The sequence below is a fragment of the Phyllostomus hastatus genome, unplaced genomic scaffold, assembly GCF_019186645.2.
Source record: "Phyllostomus hastatus isolate PE091 unplaced genomic scaffold, TTU_PhHast_1.1 phas_contig_29, whole genome shotgun sequence".
NCBI classification, from domain to species: Eukaryota; Metazoa; Chordata; class Mammalia; order Chiroptera; family Phyllostomidae; genus Phyllostomus; species Phyllostomus hastatus.
Genome location: NW_025333835.1, coordinates 40,115,558 through 40,138,265, shown reverse-complemented (window position 1 = coordinate 40,138,265; position 22,708 = coordinate 40,115,558). Strand labels below are relative to the sequence as shown.

General features: G+C 50.7%; 1 protein-coding gene across 2 annotated transcripts in view; it reads left to right on the top strand.

Moving 5' to 3' along the window:
- ABCC4 (ATP binding cassette subfamily C member 4) overlaps positions 1–22,708 on the top strand; it is a 208,919-nt gene that overhangs the window by 72,122 nt on the left and 114,089 nt on the right. For both annotated transcript variants that reach the window (XM_045838973.1, XM_045838974.1), the window contains 10 exons: positions 1,466–1,555; positions 3,236–3,427; positions 5,625–5,719; positions 5,940–6,026; positions 12,002–12,098; positions 15,509–15,718; positions 17,071–17,217; positions 17,638–17,675; positions 18,413–18,507; positions 20,318–20,464. In XM_045838973.1, coding sequence (XP_045694929.1) covers positions 1,466–1,555; positions 3,236–3,427; positions 5,625–5,719; positions 5,940–6,026; positions 12,002–12,098; positions 15,509–15,718; positions 17,071–17,217; positions 17,638–17,675; positions 18,413–18,507; positions 20,318–20,464 — 1,198 coding nt within the window. The remainder of the gene's footprint in view (positions 1–1,465; positions 1,556–3,235; positions 3,428–5,624; positions 5,720–5,939; positions 6,027–12,001; positions 12,099–15,508; positions 15,719–17,070; positions 17,218–17,637; positions 17,676–18,412; positions 18,508–20,317; positions 20,465–22,708) is intronic.

The following is a 22,708-nucleotide window of genomic DNA, read 5'->3' as shown; positions in this document are numbered from 1 at the left end:
CTTACATTTTGTGCCACCTTATAGTGGTCACCTAGTTTTTTTTTCTTTTTAATGATTTTATTTATTTAGAGAGAAGGGAAAGGAGAGAAAAAGAGGGAGAGAAACATTGACGTGAGAAACGTCGATCAATTGGTTGCCTCCTCCTCCACCTTATGTGCCCCAACCTGGAGCTGAACCCGCAACCCAGACATGTACCCCAACCAGGAATCAAACCAGTGACCTTTTGCTTTGTGGGATGACGCCCAACCCACTGAGCCACACCAGTCAGGGCCACCTAGTTTTAATTCAGAGTCTGCCATCTCCAGCAAAGTAATGCCCAGTATATGAAGCTACATCATTGCCCCTTCTGCACCTGGAAGCTTGCCCAGGCTACCTTACATAACCGGCCCTGCCTTCACGTGTTAGATTTACCTCCAGCTTTGTACTGCTCCTCGTAATCCATTGTCGAGCATTCACAGAGAGCACGTTAAAATTCATTGTAAAGATGCGCGCTCTTGAATGCCGTGAGTTCGATGAAGCACTGAGGTAGCTAACACCCACTTTGTATGACCCCTGACCAAATTTCTTTTCGTACCCAATTATGCAACATTGTAAAATGAGCTGTTTTGTTCTTCTTCCAAGAATCTTAGCAACACGTTCTCAGCCTTTTCTTGCAGCTTGCATTGTGGTACAGATCACCCTGTTCTGTTGTGCTGGCGTTGCCTGTGGTTGCATTATGCCCCATGCTAGGGGGTGCTTAGGGGGTGTCAGGTGAGGTAGCAGAGCCCCTGGGTGGGGGAGGGGCACGGTCACAGGGCTTTGGAGAGAAGCTGAGGCAAGGTGAAGTGCATGGTGGGTTTTAGTGTGAGAGAAAGACACAGACTGTCTAATCAGCGCCACTAGACAGCCAGGCAGGTAGGTGGGGGCAGGTCTCGCTGACTGGCCTCTCACTCATGAAGTGAATGGATTTGGTCTTTTTCAAGTGAAGAGGGAGGGGTCAGTGGAGATTTCAAATTGTTTATTAGTGACGTGCAGGCATGCCGTGTACTTATGCTGCCACCTTGTGGAGGTGGATGAAATAAGAGTAAAACCAATGGTTAAGGTTACAAAGGATTAAAACCTCCCATGCTGAACGAATGTTCTGTTAAGTGTGTTATTATTAGCAAGTTAGTGTGTGTCAAGAAGTTTTCCTTTCGAGAAGGTGCCTTGTTGTTTGTACTACCTGCACTCTGCGTCCAGAGCCGGGTCCATGTGGAGATAAGTTACATGAATGGGCCCTTCCTAAAGGCAGTGGAAGCTGGTTCAAACCCCCAAAGAAACAGACGTGATTGGGTGCAAAAGCACACCGAGACTCAGAATCTTAACATAGGACAGAGAGAGATGTGGGTTATCGTATCAGTGACTGTTATATCGTTTTCTCCTCTTTTTGAAGCGGTGTGTGTTGCTTTATTCAAACGGACCCTCTTTCATAAACTTGAATTTGCAGGCATCGGAAACTCCAACCCTGCAAGGCCTTTCCTTCACCGTCAGGCCCGGCGAACTGTTAGCTGTGGTTGGACCCGTGGGAGCCGGAAAGGTAAGGTGTCCATTCTTTTGGCAGCTTCGTACGATGCCACATCCCAGCTTCAGGTCTCCGGGTTGAGCCCTGGCCAGTGCAGCTCAGTGGGCTGGAGCGTCGTCCCGTATGCCGCAAGGTCTCCGGTGGGGGCACAGGGTGCAGGTTCGGCCCCTGGTGCGTGGGAGGAGCCGCCTCTCGCTGTGTCTCTCTCACAGCCACGCTCCTCCCTCTCCCAAGTATGAGCTGGGTATATCCAGTCGGGCACTTCTCAAGGCGTGTTCCCTGGAGCGTTCCTTTTGCAAGAGGGTTGCAGGGCCCGATAAATCTGGGTGCAGCCCCTTCTGTGTTTCCTCCTGGGGCTTCCAGGACGTCTGGAGGTGGTCAAGGCTCTTCCGGGAAGCGTAAAATGCTTCTTCATTGGGCTTGTCCCGGTCACATCGGCGCATGCGCAGTAAACGCGGTGCCGGGCACAGGCTGCGGTGCTGGGAGCAGACGATGCAGGCGGCGTAGGACCCAGGCACCCTGGCCCTCCAGACGCCACCTGGTTGTGGGTGAGACGGGTGGGGAAACAGATGATTTCAGCTCCGTGGGGTGAGCACTCTGCTCACAGAGGCACGGGCGTGTCATGTCTGTATGTCTTGACAGATTTGGAGGACATGCATGCACACACCTGGCCTTGTGTGTTCCGAAACAACGAAACACAGAAATCTACGCGCAGGCTGTGAAAATGACGGGGACTGTTTTCTTTTAGGATGGCTTTTCGCCGTTTGGAAACATGACTCACTTCAGAGTTCCTTTAAATACTCTTTTCTGGTGCTTTGGCTACGCAGGGCCCGGCGGGAGTGAGGCCTGCTGGAGTGTGGTTGGTGGGGTAATGATGTGGGCGTGGTCGTTTATAGTGTTCCTGTGAGCCTGTCACCTAAAATGTCATGTGGTGTGCTGGAGTGACATGTTGCTATGTTAGAGAAGTGCATGCTTATGAGTGTGTAATAAAAGATTTTGTAATAAAGACAGGGGACGTTACTTGTGCCAGACCCTGTATTGTGTACACATAGCTTTCAGGGAGTAAGTAAAGGGTACCTGGTTGCTGGGACAAAGGCGTTGAACGTCGGGTATGAAATATGTATCATTCCAGGCGACTCTGTTAGTTACGAATGTCAGACATCCTTAATTCGTCTTTGTGGGGTGTAGCATGTCATTTGGGGGCAAAACTTTTAGGTAGGCTGAGCTTGTTACACTCTATTTTATTTCATTAAAATTTGTTTTTATTGATTCCAGAGATGGGGAGGAGGGGAGAAAAAGAGGGAAAGAGACATGAAACATCAGTGTGAGACAGAAACATCGATCGGTTGCCTCTTACACACACCCCAACTGGGGGGTCCGCCTGCAACCCGGCCATGTGCCCTGGCTGGGAATCGAACCCCTGACCTTGCACTTTGCCAGAAGATGCCAAACCCACTGCGCCACACCAGTCAGGGCTCTACTATTATTTTATTAATAGCTCTTATCAACCATTAGTTTACCCTGACCAACAGTGTTACTTTAAATTGTTTTAATTGCACCTTCCAGGGCTGCACTCTCTCCCATTGGAGGGGCGGGGCCACGATGGTTTCAAACCCCAGGGCCGGGCCGTGTTGCAGGGGTTGGGCTCCTTCCCTGGGCTGCCTGTGACGTGTGTCCGTTTGCCATCTCTTTCAGTCATCGCTGTTGAGCGCCGTGCTGGGGGAGCTGCCCCCGCGCCAGGGACTGGTCACCGTGCACGGAAGGGTCGCCTATGTTTCCCAGCAGCCCTGGGTGTTCTCAGGAACCGTGAGGAGCAATATTTTATTTGGGAAGAAATATGAAAAGGAACGATATGAAAGAGTAATAAAGGCTTGCGCTTTGAAGAAGGTGAGTAATGACGTTCGGGTGGCATCTGCTTGAACTTCAGATAAGGATAGTAACATTGGTTTAATCTGCAAGGCTTGTTAACAAACGGTTTTATTTTTCCCGTGACAAATGTGTGAATGCTGTTTAGGACTGGCAGCCGGTCTGCAGGGTTGATAGCACGTGCACATACACTGTGATCCTGATGGGATACTGGTGTTTACAGGATGCCTTTTTCTTTGGGTTTGTTTTGTGAAGTTTTATTGACTCCTAACTTTTTCTAAAAATTTTTATCTTATATTATTTTATTTATTTATTTTTTTTTTTTTAGAGAGAGGAGAAGGGAAGGTGAAAGAGAGGGAGAGAAACATCAATGTATGGTTGCTTCTCCCTCATCCCCTACTGGGGACCTGGCCCACAACCCAGACATGTGCCCTGACTGGGAACTGAACCAGCGACCCTTTGGTTCGCAGGCCAGCGCTCAATCCACGGAGCCATACCAGCCAGGGTGATTTTTAACTTTATTTTAAAATGGAGAGTTATAAAATTTTGTGAAACTCAAGAGGGCAGTGTAAGGACCCCGCACACATGCTTTCCAAGGGTTGGCCCCGGCATTGGGTGACAAAGGAATGATAGGAAATAATCATGAATTTTTATGATGGAGCCACTGCTGTCCTTCATTCGATGTCCTTCAGCTTTGAGTACGCAGGGACGCTGTGACATTGCATCTTTGTGGGTGTCAGGGACGGGTCACGATGCTGATGCTCTGTTTCTCTCGCCTGTTAGGAGTCACACGGAATCAGAATGTGAATGAGGTCCCGCTGTTGGCTTGGTCAGGAAATAATGGCGAAAATTAATTCACGTCCTTTTTCCATGTGTAGAGGCTGTTCACACACTTCCTCTCGATTCCCACAGCATCCTTGAGTCAGGAATTCTTGTTTCTGCAGCACATTTTGTAGGAGAGGAAAATGAGACTTAGGGCAATCCCAATGTGCCACTTGCTTTCTCCCCTAACCTTGCTGAAGCACAGACAAAGAAACGAAGGCTGCATCTGCAGACAGGGTTGCTGTGTGTTCTAGATTGATGCTTGTTTATGCCAGGGTCCACTTAGCAATAACTGTAGGTAATCTAATTAAAAATGCCTACTATAGTAATGTGTGACTCAAGCCTGATTGTTTTCCTGTCATTTTATGGGTGTTATTGTCATCTTCTTTCCTAGGGACTGTGGTTTGTCCATTTATTTCTTAAATGCTACCCACGTATAATTCTTGATAGACTCCCAGGTCCTCAAGTCAGACCTTCTCATTTTCTCTTGGCTTGCATAGGACAAGCATCTGCTTAGTCTACCCGATCAGCTCAGTGCTCCTGGGACAGACCTTGGTTTTTCCTGCTCAGGCCGCTCTTCCTGCTTTTATTTCTTGTACAGATCTTGTCTGTCACTCTGTCATTGTGCCCTAGTATCACTGTGAAGACACGGGTCAGCTGTCGTCCCTTCTCCGGAGCTGAGGCTGAGATCAGTGCAATGACTACTTAAGAGATACTTCTCTCTTTTCTTTTTAAAAAAAGATTTTAGTTATATATTTTTAGAGGGGGAGGGGGGAGAGAATGAGGGGGAGAGCAACAGGGGACTGAACCCATAACCCAGGCATGTGCCCTGACTGGGAATCGAACCAACAACTGTTCACTTTGCGTGATGACACCCAACCCACTGAGCCACACCGGTCAGGGCCAGACACACTCATTGCCTGATAAGATAAGTCCTGTGCCTTTACGAGCCAGGTGTGTGCCCCCAGCTGTCACACTTGCATCGCCAGCACAGGCCTTCAGACTGGCGCACCCACCTGCAGCTTGTCGTCACCGGCACTTCCCCGAGCTTGCCTGTGGCCGGAATCTCGACTCGATCCCCTATCTCTGCGTTCCTCATCTCCCGCAACTCCACTGTGCCGAACTCGTTGCGCCCACAACAATGCCTGACGCATAGTCCATGTTCAGGAAATATCTGTGAAAATGGTTGAATGCATCCACCCCGTGAAAAGTTACAGGATGGAAACAAACAAAACGCCCTGGGAATTTACTTGCAAGGTGCAAGCTTACAACTGAGTCACTATGAACTAAGTCCAGGGCTGTCGGTCAGATCTGCGTGTGAAGAACTGAGGCTGAAAGTTTAGGACGACAGTGGGAGAACACATTTTAAGGTGTCGTTTTTCCTGTTTCCGTATAGGATTTGGAGCTTTTGGAGGACGGAGATCTCACTGTGATAGGAGACCGGGGAGCCACGCTGAGCGGAGGGCAGAAGGCCCGCGTTAACCTCGCCAGGTAAGTCCCGTCTTGGCTGACATCCCACACGCGCCTCTTCGGCCGCTCCCAGGGACGGGGAACACGCAGCCCCTGCTCGCTGTGCGAAGGGCTGGTCTTGGATTCTTGCGTTGGCCCTTGGAATGAACGTCCGCTGAGTCGCTGAGCACTGCTGTGATGCGGGGGTGCGCTGCAGGGGCCGGAAGCATTCTTCCCCCTGACACCTCTTTCCGTCCCCCAGGGCGGTGTATCAGGACGCAGACATCTACCTCCTGGACGACCCCCTCAGTGCGGTGGATGCGGAAGTTGGCAGGCACCTGTTCCAGCTGTGAGTCCGCTCATGTTTACGTCCTCCTGCTTTCCGAGAACCCGGTGCAGTGACGCCTTTCGCCTCAGAAGGCGGAGTGCGTTCTGCTTTGCGGTCCCTCTTTCCCCTTCCTTCCCTCCACACGGGATCCACTTTAGAGACATTTTGCACAAGCAGGAGGTCAAGATGTACAAGGACCCCAGGGTGCTTACAGTGTGCGGGGGCGAATGGAGTACATGCTTTAGGGAGTTAAGAAATTAAGGGCAACTTTTGCAAGTCACACCCACCCCCGACACAACACGCACTTGCAGTTGATAGGCAAGACACTGTTGGTGGACTCTGACCCCAAAACAAGAGAGACGAGGTACAGATTATAAATCTGCAGGTGGGACTCAGCAACCTGTTACTTGGTTGCCAGTTCTTTTCCTCCACTGTTGTTTTTGGCACGGTAGAAGCCATGCTGCCAGTAGCGACACTGGTCTCCCATGGAAAGCCCTTGTTGGTTTCTGCTCATCGTTCTGTGGGTTGGAAGTTTAAGAATGATTTGTTCCCTAGAGGGGTATGGCTTTGATCCTCTCATACCCACCCACGTCGGGTGAACCAGAATTCAAACCTAGGACTCTAGACTGTGGCTTAACTCCTGCCTCTCACGTGGTGTTTCTGGAATTCGTGTTCTTTGGCTTTTGCGTAGGCCCTGAGCCAGTGAACGAGAACAATCTGAATCTCCCTTCTGTGTCTGCGATAACCTAATGTGCGGTGACGGTCATTTCCTATACCGTCTAGGCTGGCCGTGAACGTGCCCTTGCTAAAACAGCATCCACATCTGCCCCGCAGTGACCTTGCTGCTGGTAAAGCCACTGAACCCTTCCAGTTGCCCTTGTTGAAGCCCTATAGTGTTGCGCCTGTGGAAGCCCTACTGTGTGCCCTGAGATATGATAGGGGCTCTCACACATGTGATCGCACAAACATTTCAGTTTATGAAAGGAGGGCAGTAAGCCAGCGGGTGCAGATCCACACTGGGCAAAAGAAGGGAGGCAGGAAGTTGAGGTCTCCTTTCGGCCCCTGAGGAATTTATCTCCACTTGCAGTTTGTCAAGACAAATGCATGGCTCACCTCGAGGCTTAAAGGGCTTTGATAAAGGGTAACAGATGCTAAAAGGAAGTAGAAGCACGCAGCTCTAGGCATGCAGCCTAGATCAGAAAGCTCCCTCTGGACGGGGCTCAGGGGAAGGTACCTATGACGCGCAGGTGGGGAAAGGTGTGGAGACCGTGCCGTAGACGGGGTGGTTTAAAGATGACATACGTTTACTTCAGTTCTGGGGGCTGGGAAGTTGAAGACCCAGGCAGATCTGGAGTCGGAGGAACCGCCCCCTGGCCCCACTTCTCGCCGTGTGCTCACTCGGTGCAAAGGGGAAGGCACTTCTCTGTGGCGGTCGCCTCCATTGGGGCACAGGTCCCACTCACAACAGCTCACCCACATGACCTAGTTCCCCACCCCCCACCCCAAAGGTCCCCCTGCAGTACCATCTGGGAGGGATGAGGTTTCCATGCATGAATTTTCAGAGGCACGGGCATTCAGTCCAAAGCAGGCTGCCATCACAGAGGATCACAGGCTGGGGGAATTGAACAACAGAAACGTGTTTTCTCGCTGTTCTGGAGGCTGGAAGTCCGAGAGCAAGGTGTCTGCAGGTTCGGTTTCTTCCAGGGCCTCTCTCCTTAGCTGTGGATGGCCTTCTCCCTGCCCTGTCCTGACGTGCTCATTGCTTACCATCCCCCTCCTTTTCATATTCTGATCTGCTGTTCTAAGGAAACCAGTCAGATTGGATTAGCGCCCGCCTGCGTGGCCTCCTTGGAACTTCATCACTGCCACCAGGATCTAAGGTTGAGGGGCTGAAGGCATCAACGAGAGAGTGTGGGGGGTGGGGTGGGGAGGGGACACCGTAGGCCCTACACAGTGAACTGACAAGATGTGAGCAGAGTCAGCAGCGTGAGAGCGAGACGGCATGAGGCCGCACACTAGGAGCTGGGATTTTCTTTTTTTAAAGATTTATTTATTTTTAGAGAGAGGGGAAGGGAGGCAGAAAGAGAGGACAGAGAAACAGTGATGTGTAAGAGATACAGTGGTTGCTTCTCTCAGGCCCCCTGCTGGGGACCCAGCTCCTAACCCAGGCAGGTGCCCTGACCAGGAATTGAACCCCTGACCTTTTGCTTTGTGGGATGACCCAACCAACTGAGCCACGTCTAGGGCCAGGCCAGGGCTAGGAGCTGGGATTTGAGGTCGTCCACTAAGCATGGGTTGCTGGGCAGGGATGAGTCCCCCCCATTTCTCCACCAGAGTGTGGATGTATAAAATGTGCTTATTTACTGGAGTGCTGAAAAGTTCTAGAGATGGACGGTGGAAATGGTAAATTTTATTTCACATAAACCATTTAAAAAAGAGCACCTAGTACATTGAGCTCTTCAGACATCGCCCAGCAGGGCCGGCAGACACTTGGCACGGCCTCCAGCCATGCAAGCTGACCCCTCCCTCCCCCGCTTTCCTGCCTGGGACCCGGTAGGTTTTCCCGTGGGCTGAGAAGGGCCTTGTGGCTTGCACTGAGTTCAGTGACAGGGATTCCCCCCCCCCCCCCCAACCCCTTGCTGGCCTCCACCATAGCAGCTCCTCCTCCCTGCTCCCCGGACTCCGCCTTGAATTCCCACATGACTGCCGCCCTGACTCGTGTGTCTGCACACGTTTTCCATCATGCCGGGAACCATGTCTGCTGGCCAGTGCATTCCTGTCCCTAGGAGAAAAGGGGCGGGGTTTTACTTGCTAAGTACCAGTGCGCTCATCACCAAAGCTCTTCCAAGTTCTTCGATCACAGGTATTTACAAAGCTCTCTCGCCCCTTCCGGGTTTAATGACGTCGGATATACACTTGATGGAAGCAAGCTTGTCACAATTGTTGTTGGCTAATCAGAACCACGTTCTTGAGAGAAACTTTGGGCCGGGCGCACAAATGCAATTTGGAAAACCACTCAGCAGCAACTGGAGGATGTTCTCAATGAGTCAGAAAATTGGATTGAACAATATGCGATCAAAGATGGCAGTCATGTCGAAGCTTCGTAATGGGAACTGTTTTGTATTAAAAGTGAATGAATTATGCTTTTCCTTTGCCATTAACAGCTTGCCGCAGTCATGAATATATACCCAAGGTTATTAGGGTTTTGTGAGTTCTACAAACTAGTAGATGTTGTAAGCCTTAAGTGGATTCTATCACATCCAGAAGGTTAGGGACCCTTAGATGAACGATGTCAATCCAGTGTGTTTCTAGCCAGGAGTCCCTGTGGTATTTCAGAAAGCCCCACGTCCCCAGACGCCCGCACCTCCTGCATCGTGAACTCTTCTGGTCTCATCAGACCTCCCGCCCTGCTGCCCCCTCGGTTCCCTGTCCCTGCTCCAGGCCTTCACAGAGCCCCCACATGGCCAGGGTGCAGCTCACGGTCTTGACACGGAGAGTGAGCTTCTGTGCATTCCCCCCATTCGCCCTTGCAGCATTTCCTCGCACCATCTCAGTACATACTCCACCCACGCTGGCTTTTGCGTGGTATTGAGAAGGAGGGGAGCCCTTTCTCATATCTGTCTGTCTGCGCAGACATTGCTCCTTCTGTCCAAGAGCCAGGGGACAGTGTGCCGGGGCAAAGGAGAAAGATGGAGGACACCAGCACCACCTTCCTTCCTGTGCCTCCTGGCCCTCCAGGGGGCGTTGTGAGCTCCGGGTCTCCCTGGCTCCCTCCAGGGGCTGTACTTGAACCTTACGCCCGCTCACCCCCCACTGCACTGTGAACGCATGACAGCGCCTGTGCACGGCCTGTCTCCGTCCCAGAACCACGGCGCCTGCTGTGCCTTCTTCCAGGATGTTTCCCCAGACGCTCTCATGGCTCACCTGTCCCCTCCAGCGAAGAGAGCAGCCCCGGCCCTCACGGTGCTTCGTCTTTGTCGTCCCCATCACGGCTCTGCGGTGCATCTTCTGTACTTACTCACCACCCTCCTGTTTTCAGAGCGTTGTTTGTCTCTTTACCAGTGGTGGCATCCTTAACCCTTAGAACAGTGCCGGGATCTCAACAAGTGTGTGTTGATTGAATGAAGGCTCCGACTCTGTCTTATTTTACTTTTTATTTTATTTTATTTATTTAGTTTTAGTGCAAGGAAGAAGAGAAGGAGAAAGAGGGGAGAAACATCCATGTGTGGTTGCCTCTTGCGAGCCCCCAGCCAGGGACCCAGCCCTGGTGCCCTGACTGGGAATTGAACCAGTGACCTTTTGGTTTTGTAGGACAACACCCAACCCACTGAGCTACACCAGTCAGGGCAGAATTTTTTACTCTTTTTAATTAAAAGCATAATGTAGGAGACATTTAAAGCCATTAACTTACAATATCATTATAATTATGTTACCTAATCAATGATGGGCTTTTAGGAAGAAAACATTTTAAAACTTTTAGATTGATCCATCTCAGACACAGCAGCCTATCAGATTTGATTAACACCTGCTTCAGGGATTAGTGGCAGGTAATTCTGAAATCAGGTGAAATACTTCCACTAAAAGCTTTAGTAGTAAGCTTGACAAGAGCCAGACACAGCCAGGTCCAAAGGGGAAAAGTAATCCCTCTGGACGTAGACAGTGAAGTGACAGTATGTGCATCTGTACCCTGGGCCCTTGCTTCCAGTCGCACGACCAGTCTCCAAAGTGTCCACCCCTTAGGACCTTTCTGTCCTGACTCCGAAGCAGATAGCACCTACGGGTTCCAGGAGGAGTGGAGAATGGAGCTAGCATTTACTAGGCGGGTTATGGTTTTTATTTCCCAGAGCATGTCTGTGAGTTGACTTTAGCCTTATTTGGAGATGATCAGACTGAGATTTGAGAGGTTTAGTAGCTCGCCCGACATTATTGGGTCAGTAAGAGGTACTGCAGGGCAGGACTTGAACTCCAGTCCAGGTGCCTCCAGTACTCGTGATCTGACCCCCCTCTGCCGGGAGAGCTGTGGCCCTGTTTCCAAGATTTGCTCAGTGTGGGACTCGTGCAACCAGAGGGTGTGCCCAGAGCCCTGCTTGGATCCCCTGGGGTCCGGGACCAGCTACTCTCTCACCTGGGGGGTTGCAGACCATCGGAGGTTGCAGCTGGGGCTGAGTTCCCAGGGGTCTGCATTTCAATGTTGGAGCACTTGGAGGGGTTACTGTAAAAAAGAACACACAAAACGTCAAGGTTGAATGCGGAGGCGGGTCTTGACAAAGAGGATCGGTAGGTCCTTTGAGTCACAGGGTGAGTCCCCTGCGATAAGGGCTGTTTGGGTGCGTGCGTTCATCTTCGTATTAGGTAGGTTTTCAGTCCTAACGACAGATGACATGCTTCCCAGGGGGACCGGGGCTAGCGCAGGCTGGTGGGAGCTACACTGACATTTACTTTCTGTCTAATACTGTCTAGGGGAAGCGTCTAAAAAAATGCACTCTGACAAAGGTTCCTGTGGATTGAAGACTTTTTTTTTTTGGCTTAATATTTACACCATACATCATAAGTCATCAGCCAGGAAACTAAGAAAAAATGCAGACGTTTTAATATCATAAGTCCCTCTTTCTCCTCTTCCTACACAGCGATAAAATGATTGGTATTTCAATTCAGTCAAGTGGTGGAATCCTGGTATTGCTCAGTCGTTTTTCAACACCAAATACATATAAATTGTCAAGCTGAGTTTTACTGGGGAGAGAAACAGCACTTAACAGTAGCTACCCCCTGCACTGGACTGTTTTTTAGAATTTCTCTGTGGAGCTAGATTCAACTTCGCTGCCGGCGAATTTGAGGACCCCGTTGGCTTCCTCAATTTATAGTTGTATTCGGATTAGTATTTAAACTATGGATCTTTGACTACTGTGCTGTCTTTGTCCCCTTATGTTCCCAACATGCACGTGTTTCGGAGCACCCCATTAACGTGTTTTTGCATGCTGGGCCCCATCCCTTTGCAGGTGCATCTGTCAGGCCTTGCACGAGAAGATCACCATCTTAGTGACGCACCAGCTGCAGTACCTGAAAGCCACCAGTCAGATTCTGATACTGAAAGAGGTGAGTCATTTCTAGAAGTCTGTGCGGCCGTCCTAGAAGTCTGTCCTCGCTCGCAGGCTTGTGGAAGCCCAGGCCTCTGAGCCAGCCAGGTTGCTGTCCTTGCGTCCTTCCGCCTCTGCTTTTGTCCCTTTTTCTCAGAGCCGCCGCCCCGTGCCTTCGAGGATGCTTCCAAAGACACGTAGTCTACTCTGCTGTTTTCAGAGAAATTTCAGGAAGGATGCACATTTCAGTTAATTTTGCATCTTTTGGCATTCGTGCATTTACTTAGTATTATCCTTATGTCATCAAATGTATCCTAGGAGAGAATTTTGAGGGTTTTTTGTTTGTTTAAATTACAAAAGTGGACTGTTTCAATGTTGTTAACCAGGAATTTGTAGAGACCAAAAAATTGGAAAATAAATATTTTTTCCTTGGGCTACAAAAAAAAAAAAGACACGTAGAAAGGCCACCATTACATGCCGAGCCGTGTACCTTCGAGTGTAATATATAAAACTGCTGCCTCGGTTTTGAATTATAACGGTTTCAGTGAAATTGTTAAGGATAATGATGCCTTCTTATTTAGGACTTTTTGTTTTCCTCTTGCATGTTTTAAGTCAAAGTCTGCTGTTTGGGAAGTAGAGATAGGAAGACGTGTTCGTGTCCATTTGATTGTTCTGTGCAGTTTCCCTAACGGGTGTCTTCCACTGATTACGGAGCAAGGGGGCCTAGCTGAGCACCCTGCACTCCGTCAGGGACACCCCTGCGCCCCGTGGACCTGGTTGCTAGTTGATACATGTGAGACCCTATGCAGCTGTGAGACGCCAAGTCCCTGCCATCGGGGGACTTCCATCCTTGCGGGGATAGATGGGGTGACAGCGATAGAGGGGGGGCTATCATGATACCATGATAGCCTCCCCACACGGGGGTGGGGCCTGCGTCACCTGGAGCAGGGGGGTGGGGCCTGAGGCAGGGTCCTGCAGAAGGACCTGCCCCTGGGCCCAGGCAGAGTGAGCGGGCAGACGGGCCCGGAGCGGCCGGTGGGTGGGCATGCAGCTGGCCCTGAAATGCATAGGAAGCCGCTGACCGTCCAGAGCAGAGGCCTGTGTGGTCTGATGCGTGACTTTAAAAGACCCCTTTGAGGATCACTGGAGGGGCTCCAGCAGAGACAAGTAGAAGTCTGAGCAAAGTTCAGGAGGCGGAAGGGTGGGCTTAGGCTAGTTTCACATCAGTTCCTAGAGCTGCCACAATGAAGTGCCCAAACTGGGTGGCTTAAAGCAGAAATGTAGTGGGAGGCCGCAGTTCAAAGTCAAGGTGCTGGCAGGGGTACGCTGTCCCTGGAGGCTCTGGGGAAAGTCCTCCCCTGCCTCTTCCCGCTTCCGGGGTTCTGGTGGCTTTGGATGCAGCACGTCAGCCGCTGCCTCTGTCGTCACACGGTGTTGTCCCTCTGTCTGCGTCTCCTTGCTCTTCTCTTTGTAAGGACATCAGTCACACTGGATTTAGGGCCCGCCCTGCTCGATGACATTTACAAAGGCCCTGTTTCCAAATGAGGTGACATTCCCAGGGATCATGTCTAGGACTTGAACATAGCTTTTAGGGCGCCACCGTTCAGCCCACAGCAGCTACCGTGGTTGGTGGGGCGGAGGTTATGAGGATTGTTAAGGCTTCGTGGTTGACGCATCTCTCGTTGGTTTATCGGCCTTTGGGCCTCTGCGCCTCCGTCCCCAACCCTCATCTGTTCCGACAGGCTCTTGGCATTTCTGCCCTAAGAAAGACAGTGAAAGGGCAGTTCCACGTGCTGACTGTCCACCACTGCTCCAGGGATGAGGAGCTCTGACTCCTCGAACTTGAGAACAATTAGGTTCACGTGCAGAGGGGTGGGACTAGTGTGGCCATATTGTGAGTGCAGAATCAGGACAGTAGAACAACCTGTTGAACTAGTTCCTAGATGTTTTGGGGATCCCCTTATTGCTTCTTTTGAGGACATCACCCCCCAACCTTAATACTATCAAGACATTTGTCCCCTTTGGAGAACCCCTGGATGAGTTGAGTTCATCCTTACTGTTCATTTAGTCCCTCTTCTCACACCAGAGAGGGGTTGGCTGCCCCCTTGTCCCCTCTTGGAGTTGCCAGGGCTTGGCTGTTGAATAAATTGCTCTCTCTACACCATTAGCTGTTTCCTTGTGCATGTCCCAGATACTAAGTAGAAAGCAGTAATTTCATTAAATGAAATGTATGAATTTTGCTTCCCGAGTGGAACGAGACACCGTATATCACGAAGGATAGTGTGATTCTGCAGTATCGAATGGTTCCCGGAAGCTTCATTGGGTTCCTCTCCGTGGGCCTCCCGGGGGACGGGGTGAGCGGGAGGCCGGGGGGGCTGGGCCATTTCTCTCCCGACCTGCCTTCACGGGGGCTGTCCCGCTCTGATTTGTTTTGTATCCCGGGATTTTGCCTGATACCGTGTTTACCGCTGCGCAAATCTGCCAAGTCTTGCTCCACGGGGTGGGAAACTCGTGATGAAAACATCTGCACGTTATTTTATACACCTTGGTAAGGACAGGGAACTATGGGACGAGATGTCCCACGTAATTAGAAACTGTTATTTGATTGGCTGTAACTTAAGCGGTTGCCTGGTTTGGGGAAGCCGAGGTGGCCGCGTGTGGCCGTTCCCGAGTCCCGTTTTCTCGGGTTTGAGTGCGTTGACCCCGGGTTAGGGCTGGTGCCCTTCCACAGGCTGCCGAGGCGTTCGAGCCACCCCTTCTAACGGCTCCTCGTTTAATCACTTTAACGTGTGGAGTGTTGAACGCGTAGTTGGGAGCTTCCCAGGTTTTCTGGGCGGTTTCAGAATGAAGACCATGAAGATGCCACTCACGGGTTCCACATCCAGGGCTGGTGCCACAGGTCTTGTCCCGGTAGGGCACGTGATTCAAGGACAGTGGCCGGCAAAGATGGGATGAGTGACTTTTACCTGTGCAGAAGTGCCTGTGCCTACCCGGGTTAATCTTGGTCCCCCCTGTGTCCCCCTCCCCGGAATCTCCTCCCCAATGGATACTGTTCCTTTAAATTTAAATTCTGCTCATCACATGAGGCTCATCTCAATTTCCATGTTGTCTGAAAAGACTTCCGATACTCCTACCAACATCTGCACCGTTTGGCTTCCTTAAAGGGCTGAGGTCAGTAACGTCAGACCTCCAGTTGCAGCCCACAATCACCGGTTTCTTTGTATCGCTCAGCACGTGACGCGCCGTGTAGCAGAAGGCAGAATGCTCAGTCTGTCTCCCGAGTCGAGCCGAACTGGATTTGTCAGCCGGAATTCCAGAGCGAGGGATAATTTTCTCCCAGAAATCCTCATTTAAGACCTAGTGACCCTGACTCGATTAGTATTATCAAATGCCAATGTGTCTCTCTCCCATTCTCTCTTTTTATTTTAGGGCAAAATGGTGCAAAAGGGGACCTACACCGAGTTTCTGAGATCTGGGGTCGATTTCGGTTCCCTTTTAAAGAAGGAAAACGAGGAGGCCGAGCAAGCTTCCACCTCAGAAAGCCCTGTGCCGAGGCGTCGGACCTTCTCGGAGTCTTCCGTCTGGTCTCAGCAGTCGTCCAGGCCCTCGCTGAAAGATGGCTCCCCGGAGGGCCAGTCTGTGAGTCTCCCACCTGGCAGCATGCCCTGGTTCTGTCCGCCCTCGGTGGCCCTGGGGGTCTCCATTCTGCTGCGCTCCTGACATCTCCGTTTGTCCCAAGGGAGGTCCCGTGATTCCGAGGGCTTCCTCCGTGGCATTTGCAGAATGAAAAGAGAACGAAGGGAGCAGGGCCGACTGGGGCTGTCCTTTGGGTGTGGGATGGAGAATCTCGTGGACGTCAGTAGTGAGTGCACTGCTCCACGTTCCTACGTACAGGGGCTCGCAGTGATTGACATTAGGACTCTGGAATTCACCACGGGGAATCCCTCCCTGCTCTGGTGGCCCCAGGCCTCCCTTTTGCACCCAGAGGCTTCATGGGAAGACCCCCTCAGACGGCATCCTGCCACATTAAATCAGCTGGTTTTCTTATACGCTGGAATGTGCTGGCACCGTAGGTGACTGGTGGTATTATTTCACCCAGTGGTGAGATGGTGGTAGGCCAGAGGTAGCAAGTGCAAAGGACCTGGAACACGGTAGACACTTGAGAGTGAGTTGCCATCTCCTTTTCCTACCCTTCAGACTGGGGACCACATCTCACCCATCTTTAACTCCCTCGCGGGCCATGCAAACGAGGACATGTTTGGCTCACGTGAGCCTCTGACGCATTCTGAGTCCTCCAGACCCAAGTGCAGAAATGTACTGCATCCCCCTTAAACATACACCCGGGTGTTCCTCGAATCCGAACCCGACTATGCAAATGCAGGAGCTGGGGTGGGTTAAGTATTCAGATGAGCCTCTCACATTTGAAACTCAGGAACCACTCTTTACAATTCAGGAACCAAATTGATTCGAATCCTGTGGCCATCCACGTTATTCAGACTCTCATTACTCCGTGTCGCTCTTGCAACCCCGTCGACGGTATTTGGCTAACAGTTTGAGCTCCGACTGTGCTTTATCTTTCCGTTACTGAGTGATGCCGACGGTCCTGAGAGCCACGCCGGCCCCCTGCCCTTCTGTGCGTTATTGTGGAACACGCTTCTACGTTCATATGTGAACTGGGGGCGCTGTGCACATGCCGGAAATCATGACGTTCTACTTTAAGCAAAGCCATGCGACAACATCCTTGTGCAAATGATATTTTCTTTCTTCTAAAGATTCCTGGAAGTGGGGTGGCTGGGCCCGAGGGTTAACGCGTAGGCGGCGTGGCTAGATATTTCCACCCCCTCCTCCGCGGGAGAGGCACCGTTTCTCACTGCCGCTGCCGGCGTGCGAGACCCGCGTGTGCTCCTATGGCTTTGCCGGTGCAGTGCGCGGCTGAACGTCTGACATTTTAGGGTTCAAGTTCTGTCTCTCACTGCCTTTCTCCTTCCCAGGTGGAGAACGAGAATGTCCAGGCTACAGTCCCCGAGGAGAGCCGCTCGGAAGGAAAAATCGGGCTCAAGGCCTACCGGAACTACTTCACAGCCGGCGCCAACTGGTTCATCCTCATCGTCCTCGTTCTAGTGAACATCGCAGCGCTGGTGAATGGGGGCCTCGGTTTGGTTTTGTGCCCCGAGCTCGACATTTGCAGTAATATCTACGTTTATCCTGTATTTATTTATACTCTGTGATTGCATTTTTGCTGTCCACTTGGGTTTGCATTGAAATGTGCCATTTGTGGGGATCCAGATAAGCAATGCGTAACTGGTGTTGCACGTACATTAACTTCTAGGGGAAAAGACCCCACAAAGGATGTCTTGTAAACATTTGAATATGTCACTGGCACTTACTTGACCCGGTGTTATGTGGGATGCTGGGCTTGGCACAACCTTGACCTGAGTGAGAAGGACAGTGTCCGTTTTCCGGAGCCTCCGGATGGCTCGTTGTAGCTAGGGGGAGTTTTTCAGCGGGTGCGCGAGGTTGGCGTTTCATTCGTGCGTGTGCTTGCCTCCCTGCTCCAGGCGTCCTACGTGCTTCAGGACTGGTGGCTCTCCTACTGGTGAGTCCTTTGCTTCCGGGCTGGCGGCGAGGTGCTGCGAAAGCAACAGGGAGCTTTGCGCAGTGGCAGTACTGTAGCCAATGAGGTTTATCCGCGGCGCGATTACTGCTAATCGAGAGCAACACAGAGCCCAGCTTTCTCACAGGGTCGGGGAGCGGCGGGGTTTGCTCAGCCTCCTCTTTTCATCCTCGCTTAGTTTCCCCGAAGAAAAATGAAAGTTCTTGCTGGTGGAGAGTGACCCTCCCACGGTCTCTACCCGTGGCTGGTGCCCAGCGGCATCTCCACAGACAGTTTTGAGAGCTCAGAGGCATGGTTCAGACTGAATGTCTTTCTTTTGAAAGATTTCATGTGTTTAGTTTTATAGAGGGAGGGAGCGGGGGAGAGAGACACACCCCACGTTGATGTACCAGAGGAGGATTCATTGGTTGCCTCTGGCACACCCCCAACCGGGGCCCTGGCCTGCAGCCCAGGCATGTGCCCTGACTGGGAATCGAACTGACGACTTTTCGGTTTGTGGTACAACCCCCCATCCCACTGGGCTGCACCAGTCGGGGCTCACACTGGATTTTTATAAGGTAGATGTACACAGGGCCCGGTGAGCTGGGAGTCGTCTTCTAGCATTAAACAAAGGTGACTCCCAAGTCAAGGATAAGTGTGTGGGTTTTTTTGTTTTGTTTTGTTTGGGTATTTATCTAGCTTTCATCTCCAGCTTAATATCTTTCCTTCCCTGTTCGTAGGGCAAATCAACAGAGCGCCCTGAACACCACCGTAAATGGAAAAGGAAATGTAACCGAGAAGCTCGATCTTAACTGGTACTTGGGAATTTATTCAGGTAAAGTGTAATCATTGGGTCTATTATACGAGGCTCTGAGGTGCCGACAATGGCCCTGTGTGAGTAACTAGGCTTCCCAGAGTAATTCAGTAATGTCTTAACAGATTAAGAGTCTGAGTCGCATTTACTCTGTGAATTAATTAGAATAATTATTTTGAAAATTGACTAGAAGAAAGAGGTTCAATGAAGACTCTTAATTTGCTCTGTCCTGGATTTTGGAAGTTAAACCGGGATTGAGCATTCAGAAAATCAGCCACTGGAAATATGTGGCTATTGTCTATTCTAATAGGTTGCTTTCGCTAAATCTTATATTATTATATGGATGGGCAAGGGGATTAGAAACGGATCCCCACCCTCTGGTTCGGATTGTTCCAATTCTGTCTGAATAAACCCTGGCTTTTGTTGGACTTGGATGAAATCCTCTGGCAGCAAGGGCCCCCAAAGGAAAGCATTATTCCCTCGCAGGTATGCAAAGCTCCCTTCCCCCCTTGCTGCTCATCTCTTGGGCTTCACTAATTACTGAAGAGGGAAGCTAAGCAGGGAGAAATCCAGTGTCTGGGCAAGTGGCTGCCTCCTCTTTCTTACCTTGAGATCACAATGTTATCGCCCTCCCGACTGTGCGAGTAATTTAACATCTGGCTTGCCAGGCTAATACCAACACGGCGCTCTGTTTTCACAAGAGCACTTGGAATGTGCGTCGCAGGACGCACTCTTTCAGAGGAAAGCCTCATCCGAAATGTTAACCGTCCCTCCAGGAAACAAACACTCCTACAGCCTACAGGCTTTCCTCGAAGACAGAGTGGGTTATGTGTGTCAGAGACCGCTCTCTGAAAACTTGGCATTTATTTCGTTAGTCACTTGGCTAAGAAACCTAAGTCCATTAGCTGTTGACCTTCTGAACTGGTGGACAGTGGGCACCCTAAAGGAAGAAGGGAAATGGTTCTTTCACGTAGTCATGGGGGACGGCAGACTCAGGAAGATGCCTGCTGGTGGAATTCAGGAATTTGACCAGCTTTCTGAGTTTAAGAAAGAGTGATGTGTCATCTGAAGTGACGGGGTAGGGGGAGTACTTAATGGATTATTTATTACCGAAGTTATCCTCACTTTAGTTTGCATTATGAGTTCCAGAGAAGTTAGGAGAGCTGTTTCAATTTTTGTGTGCAATATAGGTATTCATTTATATCAGTAACAAAATATATAATTTAAATGATTATGTTCATTTAAAAATGCTTTGTGTATGTAAAACTGTGAGAGATTAGTTTCTCTTTTAGATTAATTATGTTAAAATATTATTTGTGTTTTGTTGCAATTTAATTATTTTAAGAGATTTTCGACTTACAACTTCATATGGTAGCTTCATATTCTTTAAAGCTACTTGGGCAGTTTTTATAGGGAAATGGTCAATTATTTCTCCCCTCCCCTGTTCATACCACATGCTGGTATCAAAACATACCACAATTTTAGAACGTGGCGCATGTTCTAAGTAGTAAGATTTGGGGTACGGAGAAGGGAAGATCACCTGCTTTTTACAATTGTCTTTCCTCTGAGTTTTTAACAGAACTTGGGATGGAATCAGGAAACACGACCATGGAATTATAGTTTACACCTGATATTGTTTCCGTGTAGTTTCTTTTTTTGAGAGAAAAATTATTTTATACTCTTCCTTATAAATGTGCCTCCTGAATGCATTACATTCTTAAGAGACTCTAGGTCCTTTGTGGATAAGATACGTTGTATCTTTCTACACGGCCAGACAGGCCCGAGGGCTGTGGGAGAAAGTGCAGAGCTGAGTGACGTCTCTCTCTTTCAGGTTTAACTGTAGCTACGGTCGCTTTTGGCTTCGTGAGATCTCTGTTGGTGTTCTACGTCCTTGTTCATTCTTCGCAAACGTTGCACAACAAAATGTTTGAGTCCATTTTGAAAGCTCCGGTATTGTTCTTCGATAGAAACCCAATAGGTAAGTCCCATACCAAGCATCTTGTTAAATAATGTCTTGTTAACACCTTTAGTTCGTGTCGCTTGCCTTTCAGCCTTTGCAAATGGAGGTGATGCCTCGAATCCACTCCCTGTGCGTGTGGATTCATTTTTCTATGAAAAGCCTCGCCGACGGAAGCTTCCCACCAGAGAAAATCTGCACAGGGGGGCCAGCCAGGCTTTCCCTCCGATCTGTGTGTGTGGGAAAACAAGCGAATGTTTGCTTTGCAGAGTGATGTAGGAATCCGTTCTGTGGCTACGGAACACCGTGCATGCCACGCAGACCTATGTAAACGCAGTTGACTAGCTGCTCGGACGTTGGCTGCATCACACAGTGCTGAGCTGGGCCACCCTTCAGGAAGGACCTTCTCATAAGGGATCCCTCCGCATGAGACTGGCCGAGTACTTCTTTCTCTCGTCCCCCCCCCAGAGCTCTTGGCCCATGCTTTATGTGGTTTACCTAAAGTGGTCATGAAAAATTAATTAAAACACAAGATGGGTGAAAGGCAAACATCCTCTTCAATAAAAGGTATTAACTCTCTAGTTTTAAAGTAGACCTTTGGTTACCAGTTATTGGCAGCCTGGTCAGACCTGCCAGGTGGAGCGTCAGTAGTGAGTTCCTTGATACGTGTGCTCCTGGGTGGTTTCCACGTGGTCGATGCCTCTGCCCGGAGGTCTTTGACGTGTCTTGTTTCCGAAGGTGTTAGTGGCCTGACCTGGGTTCCTATGAAGAGTTAGGCCTTCCGCTTATGTCCCCACTCTGTTCCGTTGGTTAGACTTGCAGCGAGGACCAGGGCAGCTTTGTGTTTGCAGCTAGTAATTGACGGAACCCTGGGAGGCAGGAGGGCGGGGCGGAGGGAGCGTCGGAGGAGCCTTGGTCCGGTCATGAACTTGCCAAGTGACCCAGAGCCCCGCCACACTGCCGGGCAGGCAAATCTCCCAGCAGGAGGTTGCCGTGGTTCAAAGCAGGGACTCGAGAGCCAGCTGCCTGCCTTCTGTCCCGGCGCTGCTTACTGCGCAGTGGCTGGTTACAGTTACACGGATACTCACGTGCTGGTTGCCTAGCTTCTGTGCACCTGGGTTTCCTCATCTGTAAGACGAGGGTGCTGTGCACACCTGCTTCTCTGAGATATTGTGGGACGTACACAGGTTGACACGTTCGCAGTGCTTGGGGCAGCGGTCGCTCAGCACATAGCCTGACCCATCTCAGCTTCTCACGTGTGAGACGGAGACAGTCGCCGCTGCCCTTCCTGTCCTGCGAGACCGTGGTGGGGGTTAAAGAAGACTCTTCTGGAAAGCACCGTGTGTGGATGGAGTCAACAAACACGGTTTCGTCCAGATGCTGTGTGACGCACGAGGGAGTGTAAACGGCGGAGGCCCAGACAAATCGACCGTCTTACTACAGTTGTAGCTAGAAAGTAATCGGAGGACGCACGTCCCATGATGGCCGTGAGGTCGCTCCGCTTTGCCAGCTAATTTGAAAACTACCAGCGCAAAGCCTGGAGCAGTCAGTGGCCTGACTTCCCCCTGTTGCAGCCTCCAGCTGCTCGTGACTGCAGTGAACAGGACTCTTCCTGCCGGAGGCCTGTGGGCTTCTCCCTGTGCGGGGTTACTCTGTAGTCAGGAGTTTGGGCCTGAGGCTGAGTCTGCGAGGCTGAGTCTGCGAGGCTGCTAACCTTAGGGCGGTGCGGGAGCGCTTGTCTGGCTTCTCCCTCCTGTGTCCGCCTGTTGGCGGGACTGGATGCCTTCCAGAAAGTAGAAGCCCAGGCGAGGACTCCGACAATAGGCCTAGTTTGCCCCAAATGGTTGGGGCCGTGAATTATTTCCTCTTTTAGCGGTAGATTAAAAGGTGCATTCGATGCAAGAACGGTTTTTATAGGGTTGATTTTACCTTTCCGCTCGGCTGAAATTTCTGGAATTCTTACGATGGGAGGAACAAGCCAAAACAATGAATGTTGCCTCATCGTTGTCAGCGTCGGTTGTGTGCACTCTCATGGTTCTGTCATGTTTAAAAACAACTCCCTTCTAGAGTCAAGGGGTAGACGTGCTCGGTTTTTAAGTTCCAGTGAGTGTGTGCGAGGGCCCAGCACAGTGTCGGTCCCCCGAGAGACAGTGCATTCTCCCAGCCGCGCGGAGGTCAGGAGGTCAGGAGGTCAGGAGGCTCGTCTTTTCTTCTCCACACCAGGACCCAGAGCGGGCTCTGGGGGGGGGGACAGGGGACGACTCA